At 56.3% G+C, this 22,746-nt stretch overlaps 8 protein-coding genes and 1 non-coding gene across 9 annotated transcripts; 3 read left to right on the top strand and 6 right to left on the bottom strand.

The window, feature by feature from the left end:
- Positions 1 to 2,516: 2,516 nt before the first annotated feature.
- On the bottom strand, positions 2,517 to 2,604 carry C7974DRAFT_t57. Its single transcript has one exon. It is a non-coding gene; the product is annotated as a tRNA-Ile (tRNA).
- Positions 2,605 to 4,424: 1,820 nt separating this feature from the next.
- Positions 4,425 to 6,438, bottom strand: C7974DRAFT_166675 (uncharacterized protein). The gene is made up of 3 exons (XM_046136061.1): positions 5,830 to 6,438; positions 5,754 to 5,775; positions 4,425 to 5,704 (listed from the first exon to the last, which is right to left on the bottom strand). Exons 1-3 carry the CDS (start codon positions 6,284 to 6,286, stop codon positions 4,579 to 4,581), a joined length of 1,605 nt encoding a protein of 534 aa, XP_045997943.1. The 5' UTR covers positions 6,287 to 6,438; the 3' UTR covers positions 4,425 to 4,578.
- Positions 6,439 to 7,888: 1,450 nt separating this feature from the next.
- On the bottom strand, positions 7,889 to 9,249 carry C7974DRAFT_166839 (developmentally regulated GTP-binding protein-like protein). Its single transcript, XM_046136062.1, has 4 exons — positions 9,180 to 9,249; positions 8,208 to 9,128; positions 8,038 to 8,158; positions 7,889 to 7,985 (listed from the first exon to the last, which is right to left on the bottom strand). The coding sequence occupies exons 2-4, from the start codon at positions 9,126 to 9,128 to the stop codon at positions 7,966 to 7,968; spliced, it is 1,062 nt and encodes a 353-aa protein (XP_045997942.1). The 5' UTR covers positions 9,180 to 9,249; the 3' UTR covers positions 7,889 to 7,965.
- Positions 9,250 to 9,987: 738 nt separating this feature from the next.
- On the top strand, positions 9,988 to 11,001 carry C7974DRAFT_412188 (RmlC-like cupin domain-containing protein; the record flags this gene model as incomplete). The annotated part of the gene is made up of 4 exons (XM_046143622.1): positions 9,988 to 10,224; positions 10,275 to 10,318; positions 10,596 to 10,816; positions 10,868 to 11,001. The coding sequence occupies 4 exons, from the start codon at positions 9,988 to 9,990 to the stop codon at positions 10,999 to 11,001; spliced, it is 636 nt and encodes a 211-aa protein (XP_045997941.1).
- Positions 11,002 to 11,291: 290 nt separating this feature from the next.
- C7974DRAFT_412187 (uncharacterized protein) lies at positions 11,292 to 12,029 on the bottom strand (the record flags this gene model as incomplete). Its single annotated transcript, XM_046143621.1, has 1 exon — positions 11,292 to 12,029. The coding sequence occupies one exon, from the start codon at positions 12,027 to 12,029 to the stop codon at positions 11,292 to 11,294; it is 738 nt and encodes a 245-aa protein (XP_045997940.1).
- Positions 12,030 to 12,952: 923 nt separating this feature from the next.
- C7974DRAFT_452364 (uncharacterized protein) lies at positions 12,953 to 14,331 on the bottom strand. Its single transcript, XM_046145818.1, has 2 exons — positions 14,200 to 14,331; positions 12,953 to 14,146 (listed from the first exon to the last, which is right to left on the bottom strand). The coding sequence occupies exons 1-2, from the start codon at positions 14,231 to 14,233 to the stop codon at positions 13,098 to 13,100; spliced, it is 1,083 nt and encodes a 360-aa protein (XP_045997939.1). The 5' UTR covers positions 14,234 to 14,331; the 3' UTR covers positions 12,953 to 13,097.
- A 798-nt stretch (positions 14,332 to 15,129) lies between these two features.
- Positions 15,130 to 16,182, bottom strand: C7974DRAFT_166645 (ras family-domain-containing protein). Its single transcript, XM_046136060.1, has 3 exons — positions 15,926 to 16,182; positions 15,813 to 15,876; positions 15,130 to 15,765 (listed from the first exon to the last, which is right to left on the bottom strand). Exons 1-3 carry the CDS (start codon positions 16,001 to 16,003, stop codon positions 15,176 to 15,178), a joined length of 732 nt encoding a protein of 243 aa, XP_045997938.1. The 5' UTR covers positions 16,004 to 16,182; the 3' UTR covers positions 15,130 to 15,175.
- A 715-nt stretch (positions 16,183 to 16,897) lies between these two features.
- C7974DRAFT_375289 (uncharacterized protein) lies at positions 16,898 to 17,544 on the top strand (the record flags this gene model as incomplete). The annotated part of the gene is made up of 3 exons (XM_046140198.1): positions 16,898 to 16,916; positions 16,949 to 17,358; positions 17,467 to 17,544. The coding sequence occupies 3 exons, from the start codon at positions 16,898 to 16,900 to the stop codon at positions 17,542 to 17,544; spliced, it is 507 nt and encodes a 168-aa protein (XP_045997937.1).
- Positions 17,545 to 20,318: 2,774 nt separating this feature from the next.
- Positions 20,319 to 22,326, top strand: C7974DRAFT_433293 (uncharacterized protein; the record flags this gene model as incomplete). Its single annotated transcript, XM_046144914.1, has 3 exons — positions 20,319 to 20,342; positions 20,904 to 21,460; positions 21,555 to 22,326. 3 exons carry the CDS (start codon positions 20,319 to 20,321, stop codon positions 22,324 to 22,326), a joined length of 1,353 nt encoding a protein of 450 aa, XP_045997936.1.
- Between the last annotated feature and the right edge of the window lie 420 nt (positions 22,327 to 22,746).

Here is a 22,746-nt window from a genome sequence, read left to right as displayed (position 1 = left end):
ACCGACCGAAAAAGAGACTATGGAAATCAAGCGTCGTTGCGCCACTTCGTTGCTCGGATTGCTACCACCCAAAGTGGCAGTCGCTTTCCTTGCGAGTGATAGCAGGGTCACACAACATCAGCATGTCGAGGAGATCCTTGATTGTCTCGAAGACACGTACTTGAACAAGCACCTCATTTTCCAGATTCTCGAATTGATCGTGTTGAGATTAGCTCCTGAGATGGAACAACAGGGGATACGAGACCTGATAGAAGATCGAACAGGATGATTCACTCAAGTGATCATCACACGCTTCAGATCCACAATCAGTCAACGGCCTGTCCCTTCCGCAGCTTCGCTTTGGAAAACCACGTCGGCATTTACTGATCGATCAAAGAGCCTTCCACATGTTCTTTGCAGCTGAAGTGTTCATACAATGAAAGTACATTGTCGATCGTAGGTGTTGACAGCAATCCTCTACTCCGGCTCAACCTTGAAACAGGCAAGGTTTACCATACCCATAATGTAGCTTGATGTACAAACAGCTCATCTTGCGTCGTCATGAAAAAGGTACACCGCTCTACCCGAAAAGAGGGGAATGGACCAATCACGAAATTGAGCGGGACAGATTGTTGAGGAATATGCAAGTCCAGACTCCATGCAGAATCCCGGGTGCATGCCATCTGACTTCTTGGAGGGGAAAGCTGGAGAGGTAAATGAGCGGAAATATACCGTAAAATACAATGTATCCCGTTGTACGCGCTATCATCTAGCATCCAGGGACCCCGTTATCACGTTGGATTTGAATTTGTTTATTAAACGTCGTACGATTATCGAGGCAACTTGGCGGTGAACGTCATTATCGCTTTGACAAGGTGTCTCGATGAGGATGGATTCGGGAAGCGCGACAGACCGCAATATGTGCTTGAGGGACGAGTGACCAGCTACACCAACAATGCCAGCCCAAGCACGACGATTCCAGCCAATGACAAATAGAACAGTCGGATTCGGGCTAGCCATGTGCGCATCTCCGCCGTCGGTATTTTTGTGGGTTCCTGATGGACGGAGGATGCAGAAGTGCTGCGAAATAGGAATGAGGTGCGGAGGATAGGCTATCGTCATGTCGTATCGCATTCCGAACGTCGAAAACTGAATTGTTGAAGGCCACGCGACGTCCCGCTGCCGGCTGACGACGACCGTAATGCAGCGTGGGCTGAACAAGGGCTTCCCTGAACCTGTACCAACCTGACGCTGTTGATAATGCTACTGACCGCTTCACTATCAATTAAAGCGGACGTTTTGAGCCGCACATATGAGTTCTAGATATTTACACCAGACCCTTGTCAATAGGAGTCTCAGATGTGGCATGGTGATGGGATTCCCCGCACGTCACAGATGATCTCACATCGTGTTGTCGTAGGGCTCGCGTACCTGAAATGCCCGTGCCGCCATGTCGTTCCACTCTGCAACCAAGGTTGTCAGCTTACTGCGGCGCGACATCGTCGCATAGCGCGGGCCCGACAGCGCTTATGGGCAATATGTACCTGGAGCTCATAATCCTTACGTCGCCGACTACCCGACTCCAAAAGCGTCCGTGTAACGGCCGCCTGACTCGCCATCTACATTGACCGTTGAAATTTGAATCCTTCGTCTTGCAAGGATCTTGGCCAGACACCGCCTCTTTCACAAGCTACCGATCGCAGTTCGGCTGCTCCAACGACTACGTTGTGACATCACATCCTGCGCTGCTTCGGTGATGATCAGGGGCGAGGAGCTCGCCCTTCAAGCTACAGCAATGCAATCCATGGGCCCTCGGGAGGAATAGACGCAATTTGAGATGCGAGACATCCCGCGGTGGAGAATTCACAGTTCCCAGTACCGTGCACTGAAGTCCGTCTCCGACGCTTGTGGATTGCGGCCCAAAGAAGGAACGACTCTATGCCAAATCGATGTCGCAAAGTGGCCACAGGCCATGTTAACGGTCTGCAATACCGGGTCCGTTTGGGGTGTGCCTGTATTGTCATGTAACACAGCCCGAGAGACATCACTCTTGAAAGAGAAGGCGCTTAACGCTTGACACGTTGCGAGCAACGGCATTTCAATGAACCCGCCAGTCCAAGTGCCGGTCTTCATGCCCCGGTGACAACATTCCGGGCTCAATGACATCCACATGATACTCTCAGAGCTTCGTGATACTGCAAGAGTCCGTTGCGGCACTTGATGATCAACCTGAAGCGACGGCTGCGTGCATTCGACAGGGTGCACGGTGCGGCTTGAGCCGTCAACAGCGGGTGTCGCGTTCGCGCTGCGAACCACTGCCCAGTGCTCGAGGACTCATCCATCCGCACTCATCACTGCCCAGATAAGGACGCTGGGAAACCCCCTGTACGACGCACAGACTCGTGTAAGCCGGCAGTGATCAGTTCGACTTTTCACTCCTTGCGGAGCTTGCGGCGACAAGCGCTTCCAACATGCATTGTCAGAAGCAAAAGCAAGGGCAGCCCTTGAGTCTCATGGAGGCTCCGAGCGCAAAAAGATGGTCACTACGAGGGTCGAACTCGCGACCTTGGCGTATCAAGGTATAATCTATTAGCACCACGCTCTAACCAACTGAGCTAAGCGACCAATGGTTTGTATGGATCACGTGGAAAAAGTACACACTATACCTACGTTCAACAAACTCCAGCTTGCCGTGTTGTCTTGATAAATGGTACATAGTGCTCGGCGACATTCAACAAGCTTCAAGGCCCTTGCAAACATTCACATCAACCCCTGAGTCACTTTGGATGCCACCGCAACGTCGAGCGAAAACCCTGACACTGGTCCCACACACACCCAACCGCGTGCATTGTTACACCACATACACTTGCAATCACCTGACCCGCTAGCGCAGGCACGCCAGCCAACGACAACGGCAGGACGCCTGTTGTAGCACGTCAGCGCGACAGCGTTTGCGCTACAGACGACGCGCCGCCAAAGGCCCGACGCCAGCGCAGCCACTGCGACTGCACAAAAATGCTATGTCGTATTCTCACCTCAGTGGTTGTAATTGACATACACTAACGCAAGTGTCGCTGTAATTTCTTGGGAAGGGTGGGGCGTAGCCTGTAGTGTAATGCAGCTAGTCGAGTCAGGCTGTCGTGTCAGGTCAGACTGATCGAGTACAGATCGTGTGCTGCGGAAGACGAAGGGAAATTGGGGCGTTGCGCAGGTGGAGTTGCGGACTTGACAGTTGCGTTGTACCCGCGTATTCATGTTGCGGTGTGTTCGAGTTCGCTTGAAGCTCGGTGGCGTGCGCAAAAGCAAAAGAGTCGCTCAGCTGAGGGTCCTGCGGGCAGCAGAAGTTCACGGCTACGGGCCGAACCGCATTGAAATGAAAGGCACTCTAGACTGATCGCTGCAGCAGTTTTATTACCTTTGCTTCTGCAGATTGCTACATTGCCAGCGAGGTGGCCCGGGCATGATGGCATCATAGTTGTTGCAAGTCCTCACTGCCAGATGTGGACACACAGTCCTACGACACAGTCCATGACCGTGCTCGGCTCGTCCCCGCACTAGCTCGCTTCCCGTGCTTACTCTCTGCCGATCGAGGACCACCAGCGACTGCCTGCCGCAGAGAACCCGGTGAAATGACATACAAGCCAGACGGTCGCAAACGGCAATCCCCTGTCTCACGCGCGGACAAGTTGCCTACCACTGACAGGCGGGGAGCCGGATGCCTGAGCAGGCTGACCTTCCGCACCGTGCTGTGGCGGGCGCCAGGCATCAACCGCCGCCGAGAGGTTGTTGAGGTGTAAGGAGGCTCGGTTGACTGGTGCGAGCGCCATGTCTCAGCTATGCGAAAGTCACCAATCTACTGGAATGCCTGGAAGCTACGGTATAACCGACGTTGAACCTTGACTTGGAATCTCGCGATGTGCCCTGAAGCGAAGATTACTGCATGAAATCAATTTTCTGTGTTCTGTCATACTGGACAGGCGACGACCAGTCGAAGTGACAGCGGGTCACAGCATGATGAGACAGGTAATCGATCGCCTAGAACAAGGAAGCTACAGGCATGGAACACCAAAAGAGTGGATTGATTCAGTAGTCGAGCTTGACCTGTGTCTCAGACTAAGAAAACTATATGAGCTCAAATATATGTGCCAGAAGCGTACGAGCCTTTTGATCGTTTCAGGCGGAACACAAAAGAAAAGGGGCCGCCAGAAGATGCTGTAAAGGATAGTACAATAGATAATGTTCCGCGTGAGCGGGTACAGTCTTTCATGTGCGTAAGAAGAATGTATGGCCATGCATTGGGGTATTGTGCATGCTGAGGGTATAACGTGGAAGCAAACATAGAGCAGTGAAACGAGCGCCAGAAGGAAACATGAAGCAGGAGATGCTGAATATGCCAATGCGAGAACAAGAGACGATGAAACCAATACCAGTACGTGCACTCTCTGGATGTGCCTTTATTGTCCTCCTTTTGGGTTGTGATCAAATCGAAATATGCGTCTTTCCAACGTATTATTAATAATTTTATGGTTGTCCAATTTCCTCCGCATGTTGCGTGGCGCGAAGCGGTGCTTGAGTCGATGTCTTTAAGAAGGCTGTTGTCTAGTGTAAAACGTCGACAGTCTCTAGCTTGGTGACGAGGTAATCGGGTTCTGATGCGCGTCGAACGCCTGATGGTATGCTCTCAGATCGGCTCTTGATCCGCAACTTCTCCATGAGCTTTCCAATCGTCATGTACTCCTCAGGCGCAACCGCAAAATCGCCCGACTGTGACTTGAAGAAACTCATGACTAGCTCTAGCGCGCGCGCTGCTTCCTCCTGGGAAGGTGAGACTGGCGAACCTGTTGACTTGATCCCTCCAAAAGTGGTAGCTGGCAGAGGTGGTGGCTGCATTGAGTTTGAAATCTGGGAAGGTGATACAGACATGGCCTCGTCGATCGAGGTTATTGGATCGCCTAGCTCTGCCATGGGGGAGTCAAGCGCAGTGCTGCTGATGTATTTCGGAGTCATTGCCTCTGATGATGCTGGCGGCGACGCATATTGTTCAACACCTACCAACAAGGGGAATGTTTGACTCCGTGGCCGCTGGAAACCGTTGCTCCCTGGCTGCCCATTGGAAGCCTGACGACTACCGATGAATGGATTAGGCCCGCATGCTGAGTCCGGTGTAAAGAATGGCGACGTAGGACTGGTAGGTCCTTGTTCAGTGAAGATTGTTGATAAAGATGTCGTACTCTGTGAGTTGTAGGGTCGTCGACCAGAAAAGTCGAAAGGATCAGGACTCTCAGTCTTCAGGCTGTCCTCACTCTTTTTGACCGCCAGATTTGGGATGGTAGGAGAGTCTTCGTCAGGGGACAGGGGCGAAAGCGCCCCAGGAGTTTGTACGTTTGAGGGTGGGTTTGAGGCACCCTCTGACTCTTCTGCTATCGATCCCTTACGAGACTTTGCGCCCATCAAATGGTTCTTCTGCTTGAACTTCTCCAGCCAACTGGTGCTGTTTGCTTTGAGATGACTCTCGGAGTTCCCTACAGTCTGTGCGAAGAAGCGGGCTTTGTCCCGAATGATTGCATCAGTGAGCTGGTAGCCTTGCCTTTGATGATTCCGGGCCCAATTCGAGAGTGCTCGCTCGATGTCAGGGAACTTCCCCTTTGACTTCCTAATAGGCGAACGACTGCCGTCGTCCTGGTACAGGTACTTTTCCTTTTGTCGCAGCACTTTCGAAACGGTACTACACACTCGTCAGCTAAGTCACAATCATAGTTCCACTTCAGATGTACCTTCTTTCCACACCAAACATTGCTAGAAAACGTCAGCATAGAACTGCGGTTCAACCAAAAAGGATTGCTGGCGTACCTCCAATCTCAGTCTGTTTAACAGTGGGGTTGTCCTCGTGGTATTGGCACATACGGCGACGATCCTGGTCAGTCAAGGTCTTTCTAGGTGTTGAAGATGTTCTCGAATGGGTGGATGTTGCCGAGACAGGAGTGGCTGATGCTGGTGTTATTGGTACAGGCGCCGAAGGAAAGATCGACGGTTGATATGTCGACTGGCTGGTCAACATGCTGGGCCACTGTGGCATGATTAAAGGCTGAAGCTGCTGGTGCGTCGATCTCGGTGGTTGATGTGTAGGATGTGGTGGATGCATGCCAGTCCCATACATAGGCTCCATTGGCATTGGCGTATATGCGTGGAACCCAAAGTCTTGCACTGGCGACGAGTGATGTGGATACTGGCCATTATCATGCCATGCTGTATGGTCTTCGAACGGTTCTTGGTGATGGTGTTCGTGGTCCATCTGTAGTTGGCTCATGTTGGGTAAGGTTGGTGCTGCGTCAACTGTTCTGGCAACGCGGATGTGGAAACAAGAGTTCGTCAAATGCTATGGCGATCAAGTGGTTCGGCTTGCATTTGCAGGACAGTAACGCTGTGACTGGTCGGTGTTGGTGACCTCAAAATGGAGGCGTGCATGCATGCATGAGGTGTTGGTTTAGGATCCTAAGGCGAAAAGTAGCGACGAGGATGTACTGCAGCAGAGCGAGGATATGGCTGACACGACGGCACAGTCGTATGACAAGCTCTAAACTGGATTGTATATAGAGGCGCGGCAGAGAGGGATGAGATCAGAGAGGAGCAGAAGCTGCAGGGAAAGGCCTGGCACTGGGGGCCCGCAGCGCGTACTTGAAAGAAGGTCTGGGGACGCTGCTACAAGCCCTGATGTGTGTGCGATGCAGACGCGGGCTGTTGCAGCAGTGCGGGAGACAGAGACCAGCCTGTTTGTTTCCAGCCTAAGCGTGCCGGCCTGGGTTGGCTTGTGCACCGTACATCCTTGCCGCCATCAAGCCAAGCGACGCCGCAACGCGACAGCAACGTTGGGTTTAGTGCATGTGCGGGTCTTGTCGGGGATGCGCTCTTAGGGTGATGCGGGCCTGAATTATGCGGCCGCCGGGCTCAAGCTCATCGAGGCACACCCAGTGCACGGCTCCACGAAACGTCTGTGCTGCGGCAAATGGGATGTCAAAGCGGTCGGGTACGATCATCCCACAGAGCCATCGCACCGTGCTCACACATCGTTGCGGCCGGCTAATGTGGTTCCAGATGCAGACGCGGTCTGATCAGTGAGGCGTATTGGCATGTTTCGTGCGCGAAACGCACAATTCACCAATATTGTACCCTCGTGGCGCACGACTGCGACTGAAACCAGGCACAGTATCCAGGTACGGGAGGTGGCAATGCCTGCCATTGAACAAAACCGTCAATCATCGACATTGCATAAAACCCCAAATTGCAAAGACGGTCCCTGACGCTTTGGGACGGCGATAATCGCGCCCACGAGAAAAGGAGCCACAAAAGACACATTAGGTTTTGTGAAGCAGCCACTCAGAAACGGGAGCGATAATGAATTAGCGCCCGAAAAACAACAAGCCTTGTGAATGGCCAGCACGGTTAGGGCCCCTACTGGAAGTCTCCGAATCGACAATTCCGTGAGGACACCAATGAGGGTAATCGATACCTGGGGGAAAGGGCCAGATAACGCTGATCGTATTGCTAAGTGTCCGAAATTGACCCTGTGAAAAACAAATGTGCTGAGACCGTTTGAACGCCGACGCCCCCTCTGACCACGAGGCTCGTTAGATATGTATAATGCGCCTCTTCGGCAGGACAACGCTATTGATAGTTGCGAACGGCTGCGGTCCGTTCAAGTCCCTGGTGTCCTGGCAAATGGCAGGTACGATCCGCTCCGTAAGCTCCACGTCTCACTTAAGCGAAAGTGCTGATGCCGGCGCGGAGCTATTGGGACGGCAACTTCGGCCAATCCAGAGTGTGAAGTCGGCTTGAAGCCTCGCTCTGCTCGCCATTTTCAATGTCCAGACCAATTGAGGCTTTATGGTGAGACATCAAGCCACCCACAAGACACTCATTGCTCAGATCCCATTCTACTGCGAGGGGAAGACGGCCTAAGGGTCGCGGGTGTATTTCGCGATCTGCAATTTACTTCTTGACAATGGTTACTGGTCACAGGTTAGCAGGCACACTAAAGTCTAGTATCACCGTATGACTGACCGATGTCTTCGTCGGCAAGCTCGTGCGACAAGCCGACACGCTGGGGCTGATGCTTGACCGATTTGCCATACACAATGGCGTGCTTAAACTGTTCTACAATGGTCTTGTGGATGGAGTGACACTGGACCCTGATCAGCTAGCATTGTGACGTGCATATCGGGTGTACTTACAAAGTCTTCGACTGTGCAAGCTGAAGACCTCAGAACGACAGGAGCTGTGTAGTCAGGCATCCTGCCCTTCGGCTTGGTATACACACGGACCAAGGTGAGCTTCTCCCACATCTGCTCCAACAGTTCGTCGATGTTCCAACCGTGCTCAGAACTGATAGGACACGCGTTAGGGATTCGGTAGATTAGATCCAGCTCTTCGATCGAAATGGCGTCAATTTTGTTGAGCGCGTATATAACGGGAATATAGCTTCGGCTTTTCGCTTCAATGACATCAATAAGGTCATCAACGGTTGCGTCGCATCGAATCGCAATATCGGCGTTTGCCATACGGTATTCGCTCATGACAGCCTTGATTTCGTCGTGGTCGATGTGCGTCAGGGGTACCGTAGAGGTAATGTTGATACCACCCTTGTCCTTCTTCTTGAGTACAATGTTCGGCGGGCTCTTGTTGATTCGAATTCCGAAACCTTCCAGTTCGTTCTCAATGACGCGCTTGTCGGTTAAGGGCTTGTTGACGTCCAGCACAATGAAGATCAAATGGCAGGTCTTTGCGACTGCAATAACCTGACGACCACGACCCTTTCCGTCCTTCGCACCCTGGATGATACCGGGAAGATCGAGAATCTGGATCTTTGCGCCGTTGTACATGACCTGACCCGGGACGGTTGTGAGGGTTGTGAATTCGTATGCGGCGGCCTCGGAGTGTTGACCGGTCAATTTGCTCATAAGTGTACTCTTTCCCACGGAGGGGAAACCAATGAATCCAACACTGGCGACACCAGTTCTTGCGACATCGAAACCAACACCGGCACCGCCGCCACCGCCGCTGGGCTCAAGCAACTCCCTCTTGAGCTTCGCTAGCTTGGCCTTCAGCTGTCCTAAATGGTATGATGTAGCCTTATTCTTCTGGGTACGGGCCATCTACATGGCGTAAGTCGTCGGTGTACGTTTGCGCTTTGGAAAGGATCTTACTTCGGCCTCGACCTCTTTGATCTACACATGTCCAGTCAGTATGAAAACGTCTGTGTAATTTTATGGTGATAGTACTGACCTTGTCCACTGTCGTCGACATCTTGGCTTTTCACGTTGTCGAATAAATTTTCGGATGTGGTGCAGTCGCAAATACGCTGATACAGAAATTTGATATCCGAGTCGGCGATGACGCCCTTCGCACTCGAACACGCTTGCCGGATGAGGGGTCGTCGGTGATACTTTTCGCCGACACCGCCTGCAGCTCCTTGCGTCGATGCTCTTACTTGCATGAAATGATTGCCATTGACCGATAGAAGCCGCTATCTTGCTCCTCGCCGAGTTCGTTCTGATATTCGCGGATTGCGATGGCATGCATGCGGTGCAACTATGGTGCGCCTGACTAGCTGGGCTTCATCACCGGAGCTAGGTGTTACATAATTTTATGCTTCAAAGACTCACACGTGGCACACCGTATTGTCTGCTATTTTCAGATAAAACTATCTGCTCGACTTGCGAAGAAGCAAAACTCTTCCCACTTTCTGTTGCTCAACGTTACTCCCAAATTCAATACGCTTATATAAACATTCCACACAGGTAATTCCCTGTCTATCAATATAGGTTGTGTAATCACCCTGTGTGTCATGCTAATGTTTGTGCCAGCGATCGGCCATAAGAAACGAGCTGCTTCGTGCCCTCCACGATCCGTAGCTTCCGTTTACAGTGTCTGACATTTGATCTCGATTCCAAACACCTGCCTTTCCTGCCTCATCACACTCACGTCAGCGTTCGCAGCCATCCCCAGCCCATCATGCCTGGCCGTACTGCAGAACCCACAAACCGCTTCGAGGCACTCGTACAGTCACTGAGCGACAGGCTTGGTCCGTGCAGTGGCATCAATAGTGACGATGTCGACGAGGATGAACTTCAGCAGCTGATGGCAGACTACGTCTCGGATGAGTCGGAGTGGGAAAAATACTCCATGGCACAGCCAGGCACAGCCTACACGCGCAACTTGGTTGACAAGGGCAATGGTAAATGCAACTTGGTACCTATACAATTCGCAATCTGGTATTGGGACGTGACTGACATTCGTAGCTTCTGTTAGTGTGGGCACCCAACCGGGGTAGCCCCATCCACGAGTAGGTCGGCTTCTCTTTGTTCTCTCTTTATTGACGACCAGAATAATCAATGTGGCCCAGTCTTTGGCTGCTTCTCGCAACCAAAGGCTCTGTACTCCTGACTGACGAAGCGACTTTGCTCGCCGATCATGAGATCGATGCGTCCACAGCACAGGAGACAGCCGGTAAGGACATCAATTTCGATATGTTATGCGATGTGTCCCGACCAGCATGGTACTTGCCATGCTCTGTCTACTGTGGTTTCGTTCTCAGCACGAACTCTGCTGACATGTCATAGCCATGCCAATGCCCACTGCATCATGAAGATCCTCAAAGGCAGTCTTACTGAGACTCGCTACGCATGGCCCACCATCGACCTCAACAACTCTGAAGACCGCCATATGCAGTTGATCTCCGATAAGACATACCAGACCGACCAAGTCACATACATGTCTGACAAACTCGGTCTCCACCGCATTGCAAACCCTGACAAAGACAACTACGCTGTCTCACTGCACTGTGAGTGCATAATGTAACGATTGTCTTTACATGCCTACTAATTACGAACAGTGTACACACCACCCAACGCAGCAGTATATGGCTGTAACGTTTTCAACGAAGCAAACGGTCACTCGACCCACATGGCCAAATGTACCGTGTTCTCCGAGTATGGAGTGCCCTGTATGCGCGCAGTGCGCTCTTGAAAGGGTTCCGTCCCTTGGGGAAGACGTGGTAACGATTCAGTATGCAGTTTTCGGCTCCACTCAGGCGTTTGGAAGTACTACGTAGATTGTCATGTCCAGGTATTTGCCGCAATTTAGTCTTTTTTCTTTAATGTTCCACTCGTAGTGAGTCTCTCAACTCCCTTCAACATTCACCAATCACGATTTGAACCATTTGCATATTCATCTAACTCAAGGAGACAAAACAAAATCAATTACTCCTACACCTCCACTCTTACAGCTCTACTGTTACCTACCTCATCTCAACACACTCAGTACAGCTCCCACCCCCCAATCCCACCCCGGAAGTTTGACCCCTGCTTCACCGCGTTCTTCTGGGTCCCAACACCACGCTGAGCACTCCGCCCATGCTGCGTCCCACCTCGACGCTGGACACCACGCCCCTGCGCTGCACCGCTCTTGCCCCTCACCGCCGCCATCTCAATCGGGCGCTCAAACCGCGACGAGCCCAGCGGACTCACACTGCGCAGCTCCTCCCACGTCGGCGCCTGCCGCGGCTCCGAATACCAGATCTCGGGAATACTGACCGCGGAGTTACGGAAGTTGCGCGGCCGCGGCGGCAGCGCGCCCAGGCCCGCACTGGACTGATACTCCCCGTCGTGCGCGCCGCGTCCCGTGCGCGAGCGGCTGCGCGCTGTGGGCGCGGGCGCCGCGGGCATGGGCGGCAGGTCGCGGCTTGCTGCGCGGGGAAGCGGTTGCAGCGGCACGGGGCTGAAGGCGCGGCCGTAGTGCGTGTCGAAGGACAGCATGTCGGGGCCGTCGTAGCGGGGGGTGGGTTGCGCGGCGCGGGCTGTGGGGCGAGGGGGGGCGGGCATGTAGGTGGTTCCGTAGGTGTCTTGACCTGCATACCTACGAGAAGCCTGAGGGGCAACGCGGGGGGTGTGGGGAGTGCTGTGGGAGTGGTGAGGGGTGCTATGGGAGCCGTGGGGAGAGCTGCGGGAGCTGTGGGAGGAGGTCTTGCTTGAAGGTCGCGAGGATGCACAGCCCATGATTGCTAGTTTTAGTGGGTTCTTGTTTGTTTGTGATGTGGTGCTGCTGAAATGTTTCTGTAGTGTAGTGTCAACACGATACACTTACCTTTGCTGAGCTGCGTGATTGTGGTTGTTCTGTCTTGTTCTGTTTGTGAATTCTGGATAGAAACTGGGAGAATGCAGAGACCTGTTTTATGTGACATGGCGCGCTTGACGCTGGGTGTCGACAGTGTCGGTGAAGGAGGGCTGCGTGGCTGCACGGTGTGAGACATTGTGTGCAAAATGACACTTACAACGACATTGTTTTCAGTCCGAGATGATGTTGTCGCACATTGCTGTGTACACGTAGCTCATGATGTGTAAACATTGTTTGGTAGCATCGGTGCTTGTCAGATCGGCGCACCCGCATAACCACATGACAGTGATGTAGTAAAGGCCCATGACTGGCTACATAAGTCTGGTATGATGTGTTGTGGGGTAAGAACGTGGGAACTAACACATCATAGAGCGGGTTGTGTATTGCTACCATGGTATGTATATGCATTGTACCATCGGTCCCATGATTGCGTGTACGCTATTTAACATTCGCCCCCTATGCACAACTTCGTGACGTAAGACCACCAGACTTAAAGTAGTAGGTTTGATTGAGGACTAATAGCTCCAGGATATCCTGTCTAGGCAAGATCATGACTTGTCGCAGAGTGTTGATGAGCAGCACTGCTTCAGATGTCTTCGATACGCCATTCTGTCTTTCAGTATGTGGGCCACAGAACTTACTGTATAGTAAAATGCGCATGGCACTCGCTGTAATATGTGTTGATGTCGGCGTGATCAGTCCTCTGGTCGTTCAACCCCAGTTGCCGTGGAGCGGTCTAGAGGTGTAGATTTCGAAAAGACATTGTGCGCAAAAAGCTGAGTCGAACACTGCGTCGCACATCAGCAATGAATGTCGATGCGGATGATTTCTCGACCCTGGCCCCTGACTTCTTCGCAAACGCGTGGCTGCATGATCAGGTGAAGGGCAGTCTTCGAGGAATCTGAGCAGGCGAAGTGATCGCCGCCTCAACTTAGACCTGCAACACCGACTTAAGGTGTGTACTTGGGCGGCCCAGCCTCATAGGGCGGCGGCTGAACCTCACTCTCCCTAGCAATCTCCTCTCTCCGCTCCGCGATCCTCAACTCCTCAATTCTCAGCTCCTCGATCCTCCTCCGCGCCTCAATACACTGCTCCTCCACCCTCTGCGCTTCCACCATATCAACAGCCCGGATCTCATCAGACACCCTCGCCGGTCTCGCGGGGTTCTCCGCCGCCCACATGCCCCCCCGCGGCACCCTCTGCGCCTCCACAACATCAACAGCCCGGATCTCATCAGACGCCCTCGCCGACCTCGCCGGTCTCGCGGGGAAATCCGTCGCCCACATGCCCCCCCGCGGCACCCGCCCCGTCCACACCTCCCCACGCGCCACACACGCCTTGATCTCGTCCACTTGTGGCTGCAGCGCGGCCCGCTCCGCGGCCACACGCCGCGCCTCCTGCCGCCGCACCCGCGCCGTCTCCTCGCGGCCCGGATCGGGGCCGCAGCACTTGAAGCACAGCATCAGGAGCAGCGCGACGCCGACGATGGCGCCGAGGATGACGCCGGTGGTCTCGCCTCTGGAGAGCGAGTTAGATGCGGAGTCCGGGATTGTGCTCGAGCGGGGCCCCGGAACGTAGGAGATGGTGGAGGATGCCTGGGTGGGGACGATGGTGAGGGTTGGGCCGTGGTGCAGGGTCGAGGTGATGGAGTCGAGCACGGGGTGCCACTCGCGGATGGTGATGCGCAGGAGGCGCTCGTCGCTCGAGGTGGAGTTTGATATGCGCTCTGTGTATGCCGTGAAGCCGGTTAGGTTGGTGCTGGATCTGTCTGCGCGCACCTTGCCGCTGTTTTCCGGCCCTTCGGTGACCTCGGTGCCGAAGTCGACGTAGAAATAGGCGTTCTCGTGGTAGAACATGGGCGGCCAGTAGAAGGGGATGCGTGTGAGTCCGGCGCAGATGCGCGTGCCGTTGGGTGGCCAGCAATAGGGTTGGTCTGCTGCCAGTTGGCACTGGCGGACTATGTCGGGATTGACACTGGATTGCAACGAACTTTCGCAAGCTGGTGATGTGTTAGCAAGCCTGACGCAGAGAGTCGTGGTGTAGTGAGCATACTGCTGTTGAGAGCACGGGCCGGCAGATACACCATGGTGAAGGCCAAAAGATGATCGTGTGTCTAGATTACTCTGCTCGCGCAACAGGATTGCCGATGATCGTGGATCAGTACTTCTAAGTATCCTTGCAGTGTCCACAGAGCCCATGTATAAGTATGCACCCCATCATCACAAGCCTTCAAGCCCAATCGCCGGTGAGGCCTGGCCAAGCACCAATAGAGCAGGCAGGCAATGTCAAATACAGCCATGACGTGCGCTTTGCAAGTCACGCTGTACCTACGGGTATACGTGCGTAAGGCGTTCTTCCTTAAAGTAGCACTCAATATTGCCTTTCTGCAGGCGAAGCAGGTACAAGGCGGAACCCCCAGGTTTATCCGGATAACACGGACGATAAGGGGTGGGTGCCGAGAAGTGGCGCACCTCGGCCGGTGCCATTGGATCGTGGTGAATGGGAGGCAGACTCGCTGTAGCACACGGCACAGGGACATTCGAGTTCAGAGCCTGGGTGTAGTAGTGGCCGGGGCGAGATGGACTGTACAGGCATAATCAGCAGGCTGTTCTAGGAGAGCACTAGGCATAAAAGACATCAGCAGACTATTACCAGGAAAGAAGTGTACGGCATGGAAAGATACATGCACATCTTCAAGGAACACGAGACAACAGCTAGTATGATAAAGTAGGAGAACGAAGACTAAACATGGTAATAAATTAGGACCATGCTACTGTGAGATGCAAGATAGCCGCTGGTGCGAGGTGCATCACATTGTTAGTAGGAGGAGCGAGACGACCACTAGCGCAAGTATAGTAGGAGACAGCACTAGGCATAGTAATGAATTAGTGCCCTGCTACCGTAAGATGCAATATATCAGCGAGTGCAAAATTTAGCATACTGTTAGTAGGAGGATAGTACAGCAACGACGGCTCAAAATGCAAAGCAAAAAGCTCTGGCTTGATTACTACAGCGTCCGTTCGGTACCTCAGCAAGCGCAGCCCTCCTTCGCGCCCTCGGTCCGGGCAGTCCCCAGGTTGACGCGGGCATCTTCCTGGCGGCCCAGGTTGGTCTGGCCGCCGACGCCGCGCGGGCCCTTGAGGCTCGTCTCGGGAATGGCGTTTGCGATGGCGGTGAAGACCTCGGCGACGTTCTGCCCCGTCTTCGCGCTCGTCTCGAAGAACAGCAGGCTCTCCTCGTCGGCGTAGGCCTTGGCCGTCTTGATGGGCACCCGCCGCGCATCGGTGCCGTCCTCGTCGGCGGGGTCCTCGCCTTCGGCAGCGGGCACAGCGTCGGCGTCCTCGGGGGCGTCGTCAGCGGGGTCGGTGGCCAGGTCGGCCTTGTTGCCGACGAGGGCGATGACGATGCCGGGTGAGGCCTGGCGGTGCAGCTCGGCGACCCAGTGCTGGGCCTTGGTGAGCGACGAGGGCTTTGTGATGTCGTAGACGACGAGGGCGGCTTGGGCGTTGCGGTAGTACATGGGCGCGAGCGAGGCGAAGCGTTCCTGGCCGGCCGTGTCCCAGATCTCGAACTTGATTGTGCGGGTGGGCAGGTTGCATTTCTGGGTGAGGAAGGCGGCTGTGGGGGGTTAGAGTGGCACCAGGCACGGGGCGGCGGGGGCGTACCGCCTATCGTCGGCTCCTTGTTCTCTTGGAAGTCGTTGTTGACGAAGCGCATGACGAGCGAGGACTGCGGCTGTTCAGCTGGGCGCGCGACAGCGACGGGCGCAGAGCCGCACCTTTCCCACGGCAGCCTCGCCGAGCAGCACCAGCTTGACGCTGCTGCTGGGCTTGGGCTGCGCGGATGCGTCCGCCATTGTGGATGTCCGGGGCGGTCGCGGCGTGCGCGTGCGGGCGGCGGCGGCGACGGCGGCGGCGACGGTGGGCGAGAGTGCGGCAGAGACGGTGTAGGGCTGAAGGCGGCGGTGCGGGCTGCGGCGGCGTGGGCTGCAGGAACGGAATCGGCGGTGCGGGCAGCTGTCTCGCAGTCGACGTCTTGCTGTCTCGCCGTCGACGCGGCTCGCTCCAGGATGCAGCGAGCGTCACCGCCAAGAGGGCCCACTCTTTGTTGGAGCTCTATTGGTCAAAGCGTTCGAACGTATAAAACATATCCACCAACATCGATAACATCGACGCTCTTGGGCATTGCCGCCTTCGCGCCCGCCACCTCCTCGCCGGTCACCTAATAAACACACATGAACACTCGTCTATGCATGAGCGCCGCCCGGCGCAGGCTGGCCGGCAACACCGGTCGACTTTCTGCCAGCACCTTCATGTTGTCAATGCCGACCCGCCTGCTTCATTCTCCTGTTTCGGAGCCTCACCATGGGCAAAGCCCGCCTTACCGTAATATGGCAGGCTTCTACCGTCACCATATACCTCTTGAAGATGTTCCCCGGACGATTTCCCTTGTTCTGCCAAAATTCGCCATAGAACAAGACGTACGAGAGCTGTTCGAAGAGTCTGATATACCTATGTACGACCGATCCAAAGCTAGACGTGTGCATGCCAGGTTTTTGTTGACAAAAAAAGAGACAGGACCCATATGGTCTACAATAACCTCGGCTTCCACTCTGGAAAGACAACTGTTGTTCTACCATCACCAGCCCATGTATCAGCCGCTATTAAGAACTTAGATGGCGCCCCTCTGTTTGATCAGAATGTGAAAGTAACCCCAGCCTCCTCAAACCCCGCATACACGACCCTCAGATATGACTTCAAGTGGGGCTGGTACGCCAACAACAGCTCATTACTTGATGCAGTTAAGCTGCGATATCCGCGCACCTCTCCCCCGCACGGAATATTTTTACCATATAAGGAGGGTAGGATCATCATATTCTCATCATTACCAGTGACTCCGGAGAACTATGACGTAAGCGAATGGTTGTATCAACGTCTTCACTCCTACAACGTCCTATCCAGGAGCCCATTACTGGATGGAAACAACGAGCGTGGAAAGTGTTTTGTCATTGCATGCGAATTTGAAACCAGAGAAGTCGCTCAGGAGGTAGTCCGGCTGTTTAACAACTCAATTGCACTTGGCTCCAAGATCCACGTTCACCAGGCAAGGCCGCCGATGAGAGTTCTTGGGGTTTCTTGGTCATCTGGACGCAACCGAGCCCACTATCAACCGCGCGACGAGGGAACGGCTGACGGCACCAACTTCGAGTCGGTACGTATTGCGTCCTCTTCACAGGCATCCAAGTGCCACCACGTTTCCGTTCCAAGTCCCGTTCTACACAACCCCACTAGTTCAACTTTACTGATTGACTGGGATTAGATGCAAGACGATGTGTATCGCAGATGGCTTCTCAACAAGAAGGATCGCGGGCTTTGGGTGCCGGGTCACAAGTATTGAGAGGCCCTGTCGAGCCGGCCTGGACACGCTGCTGGCCACGATGCCAGCGCCAGCCACGAAGACGGGTCCCAGTGCCAGTCGTCCAGCGTGAAGAAACTCAATAGGCTCTTGATCGAATCGCCCCGGCGCGGCGTAGCGCATGGCAAAACTCGATAGCAGAGTACCCAACACATCCCCCAAGCTCTACCATGAGATTTGGTCAAATCGCCCCGGCGGTCGTTGGACACGGCGACCCGTCCTGCGCTGCGCTGCGCTGCACGTGCTGACGGGCCCGATGCAGACGTCTTCGCTCTCCTGCCTCAGTACCTCAGGCATGCCTCTCTTACACGCAATCTTGCAACACATTACTTCTCGCGATTGAAACACTCTCACACAGTTCCCGTGACGCGTTGACTGCGGTCTCCTCGTGTGTCGTACGAGCATCCAGCAGCGAGCACACCTCTGCGTTGCTAGAGCCACAACGTCCCTGTGAAAGCCTACATAGGGCGGAAATGCAGATACGCGCAACTACACTAGTATCCCTAGAATAGCTCTTATAAGTAGGCGTTTTTCTGCTGCGACGGGACTGCATTCAGGCATGTTTGACTAGTTATTTGGTGCTTTTGTAGGACACGATGCATCACTCGTAGCCAATGGGCCGTAGGAGTACTGCTGGATAACTCCGTATACAGTCCCAGTGAGGCTATTCATCGTTTGTTTCTGATATTGTGTTTTGCCAAGCGGGTTGGATATGCTGGGTGCGGTATACATATACATAGCCAGGAGACGCAGTCCCTCACAGCTACCCAAACCTCCCTCTCCAGACGGCGAACAAACGCAGTCGTCTGAGTGCGCACACAACGAAATACACCCACGCGAGCTACATACTCACCTCGCAGTCCGTGCAAGACCTACCACGTCTGACCGCTCTATGTACACAGACCGTCCCCACGCCCTCAGCGCACTCCACTTTCCGCACACCGCGCACCCAGCACGCGCTCTAGCGCCGTCCACCAGATCCCCATCCCAATCCCCATCCTAATCCGCATCTGCAATCCCCATCCCCCGCAGCAGCGAATGCATTTCCGCATCACCGGCCGCCAAGCACGTGCGCCCTCCGCCGCTGCACCACGACGTCACGTCATGCCACACACACGCATTTGTGCGTGAAACCACCGTTTTTATTAACCATGAACTCGCCGGGCCTGGGCGGGGGCGGTCTGGACGCGCGCGCGGCGGGGCGCAGACAGGGGCGCTGATTGGGGCGCGGTGGAGACGGGTGGGTTCTATTTGCGGTGTTATCGGAGCGCAGGATCGGGGGCAGGAGCGGGATCAGGATACGTGTTGGATCTCGCCATCGCGGGCGCGATATGGGACCGCGCTGTATAGTACCTGATTGTACAGTTGGACTACGTATTTACAGTGCAGTGCGGCGGGCCTGACAGCATCGGACCGGGCGGTGGCGGGCTGGACGTGAGCGCTGCCGCATCGGGCAGCTGCGAGTGCGGCGTGCGTGATCTTCGCGAGTCCGAGGTGGTCTGCCGGGCCGGGCGTGTTGTGCTGGGCTTACCCCACACTTTTGGCTGGGTTGGGCGTGAGATGACGTAGGGCGATTGCAAATACCGGGTGCGCAGCTGTCAGGTGGGCCAGTCAGTGGGAGGAGGGGCAACATTGTTTACGGCATGTTACTAGGACTGGGGACTGGACTTTTTTTTTTTTGGTGTGTTTGGGGACGCGGCACTAAAGGCAGGTAGGTGTTTGCGCTGACGACGGCCCGCGATTCTCGACCTGCTGATCCCGAGTTCCAGACAGATGACTTGCAGCAGGGACGGCGACGGCTAATTGCCGGATGCGACGCGCTCTCAGGGCGTGCAGGGTGTTGGGCTGCGAGCCACAGGCAGAGGCGACGGTCTGGCGCCCCCACTGGCTGGTTGCGCCGCGAATGGCAAATGGCGAGTGAGGGTGGCTTGCGGTGGGCGTAGCGTATTGGGTGGTGAGGTTTTGGCATGGTGCGGTATGGCGACAAGCAGCACGGACGGCGCGACGTGTGCTCGATTGCGCGCGATCGCGATGCCGCCAAGCACGGGTTCGGCGCGGATTGCTGTGCGTTTCAGCGGGCACGCCATGGGCAATGGGCAATGGCACGCTGGCTGCTGCTGCTTTGTCTGCAGGCGCCGCGCCTCGCACAGCCGAGGGCGAACACCTGTTCCAGGCGATCTTGCGCAGCTCAAGGCGATCGCAACCTAGCCACGCTTCTCCAGGCCGGCGCTTGCTCGGCTCTCCATGGGCTTGTCCCGCGGGCCCGAGCGCTGCGATCGGCGCTGGCAGGAGCCCCAAAGCGGCGGCGGGCGTGCTCGAATCAGCACGCAACACAGCACTGAGTGCTGGAGCGCTAGCATGGCTGGTGGGACGGCGCCAGGCACCGCACAGAGCTGGCCGAAATTATATTGTGGCCGCGAGAATGAGCACTGCAGCGGCAGCTCGAGCATGCGCCGACGCGGCCGTCTCACTGGACAATGGCACGGCGTGCATGTTGTGGCAGACGGGGCGCCTGAGCATGCACGCCGGCGCAGAGAAGGCGAGAGAAGCGCGTGGTGCGTCTTGGACGGCCAGGAGCAGCAGGACCAGAGCGTCCAGGTACTTGTGGGAGGGGAACGCTGCCTGGTTGGCGCGGCCGTGGGCACCTGGATCACGTTGGCACTGCGTCAAAGGCCGGCTGACCCAGGGCGCAGGCCGCGTGCCAGCGTTAGAGGCCGCACCACAAAGCAGCTCACAAAGCAGGCTTCACCGAGCAGATGGCCGTGCTGGAGCACAACAGTGTAATTGATACCAAGTAAACTTGATACCGCAAAGGCGGCACAATCGTATGTTGCTGCAATTGGCTGTTCGTGCTGGCATGGCCGTGCTATCACTGCTCCGGCGCGGCTATCTATTGCGGTCGGGCAGGGTTGCGCGCAGTGACATCGCGGGTGGAGTCTGAAACTGGAAGCCGAGAGCGGCCAGCAGACGACGGCGTGGAACGCAGCCAGCAGCTCTCACGGGTGGGGTCCATTCCACCGGCACCCGCCAACATTTTATTTTGGAAGCGCCGTGCCTGACTGTAACAGTACTGTACTGACTGGCCTGCATCCTCGACTCCCTCGCTGCCCCTTTCCGCTGCCCACTGCCCTGTCCCCCTCCCTGGTCGACGCTGCACAGCACACACCGCGCCCGCACCGCCGCAACGTCGCCTGCCCGCCGGCGTCTCCCCCCAGGGGCTGTGCAACCCTCCTGAGCCCGCGACACATCCGCCCTCTCTCGCTGCTCCCGACCGGCACCATGACGGTCGTCAAGGTACGCCGCGCTGCTGCTGCTGCCGCCGCGCCCGCTGACCCGCCCAGGAGCCCATCAGCGTCCGCCCGACGACGCAGCACCGCCATTCGAGCCTCGCCGGCTCGCTGCCCAAGGCGCGGCCACACGCACACTCGAACTCGGCCGGCAGCATCAACCCGGCCCACCGCGTCACGCGCCGCAAGAGCATGAGCACCACAGCCGGCAGCAACGTCGCCGCCATGGCCGCGGTCGCCAAGGGCATCGCCGGTGCGCCGCTCGTCGACGCCCACCACGCCCACGCCCACGTCCACGCCCACCACAACCCGGCCCGCCGCCCGTCGAAGCCGGCGATGCAGTTCCGCGGGCCCGCCCTGGCGCACGCGCACTCGATGGCCGCCAGCGTGCCGCACAGCTCCTCGGGCGGCTCGCCGTTCAGCAGCTACAGCGCCGTTGCCGACGGGCCGCCGCTGGCCTCGCTGCCCGAGAGCGACCAGGCCGGCAAGTCGCGCGTGCGCCGCGCCAGCGAGGGCTCGCGCAAGGGCGACAAGCGCCCCAGTGGTAGCGACTTGAGATGTGAAAAATGTGGGAAAGGCTACAAGCACAGCAGCTGCCTGACCAAGCACCTGTCAGTCCCCCGCCCACATACTTTCACCGCTCAAGCCGAATGCCCTGCCTGCCCGTTGTACATGTGCTGCTGAACCGCGTTGACTGTGATCTAGCTGGGAACACACCCCCGAGTGGCAGTACACGTCCAAGCTGCTCATCTCCAAGCATCAGCAGGTGCAGCTGCTCGAGGCCGCCTCGGTGCTCGTCGCCATGAACAAGACCAGCGACGACAGCGACGACAGCGCCTCGCCGCCCGCCTCGGGCTCGTCCGACCTGCGCGACAGCCTGAGCTCCGCCGAGACCACCCCGCCCCCGCACATGGACGACCACGCCGTGGGCTCCTACTCCTCGCACTCGCACTTTGGCCAGCGCTCCATCAAGCGCTACTCGGCCAACAGCTCCGCCTACAGCCAGTCGTACCAGTCGGCCGTCTTCTCCGACGCCGGCACCGCCCATGCCAGTGGCCACTACCGCCACTGGAGCAACGTGTCCGACCGCCCCACCACCTCGGGTACGTCGGTTGCTGGCTCGTACCCCGACGACGGCAACACCGACCAGGACATGGCTGCCGCCGTCGGCCTGCTGAGCTGCTCGTACGGCACCCCCAAGTCGGGCGCGACGAACCTGCCGCCCGACGTGCCGCCCGTGCCGCCGCTGCCCGCCAAGTTCCTGGACTTCAACACCACGCGCTCGCTGTCGGGCAACACCATGGTCACGCCGCAGCAGAGCAGCATGCGCAACAGCTACCGCTACCACGAGAGCAAGGACGTCGACATGGACGACGACCACTTTGCCGACGAGGAGGACTACCGCCAGTCGCACTCGCGCAGCCGCGGCCGTGCCGACGAGGACGACGACGCCTTCTTCGGCCGCATGGAGGAGTGACCGTTTTGACTTTCTCCCATTGCCTGCCCATTCTTATCTTTCCGTCCTGGCCTGTGCCACAACGATATTAGCCGATTAGCGATCTATCTCCGCAGACGGTCTGCCGGCCGCCGCGGCAGTCTTTGAAGCACCGATGAGAGGGACATCCTCCGCACGCCGCCCGGCGCCGGTCGAGCTCTTGAGGTTGAAGCTGCAAAGTCCGCCGCCGCCGGCCGGGAGTCCCACCAGCCAGCACCCGCTGCGCCGTCTCGCGTCGAGAGCCTAGCACATTCCCGGAGTCTTTCCATCTTGATCTTTTTATTTTCCCACACCCGCGTACGAGCAACCATTATTCCCAACGTTCTTCTCTTTTTAGCTTCATCTCACACCATATTCGCCCAGAAACTGATACAAGATATAACAACACTACTACACCTTCTA

Source organism: Boeremia exigua, assembly GCF_020726555.1.
Source record: "Boeremia exigua strain MPI-SDFR-AT-0100 chromosome Unknown C7974scaffold_5, whole genome shotgun sequence".
Taxonomy (NCBI): Eukaryota; Fungi; Ascomycota; class Dothideomycetes; order Pleosporales; family Didymellaceae; genus Boeremia; species Boeremia exigua.
Note: the sequence above shows the minus strand (reverse complement) of the source record. Positions and strands in the feature narration are given on the sequence as shown.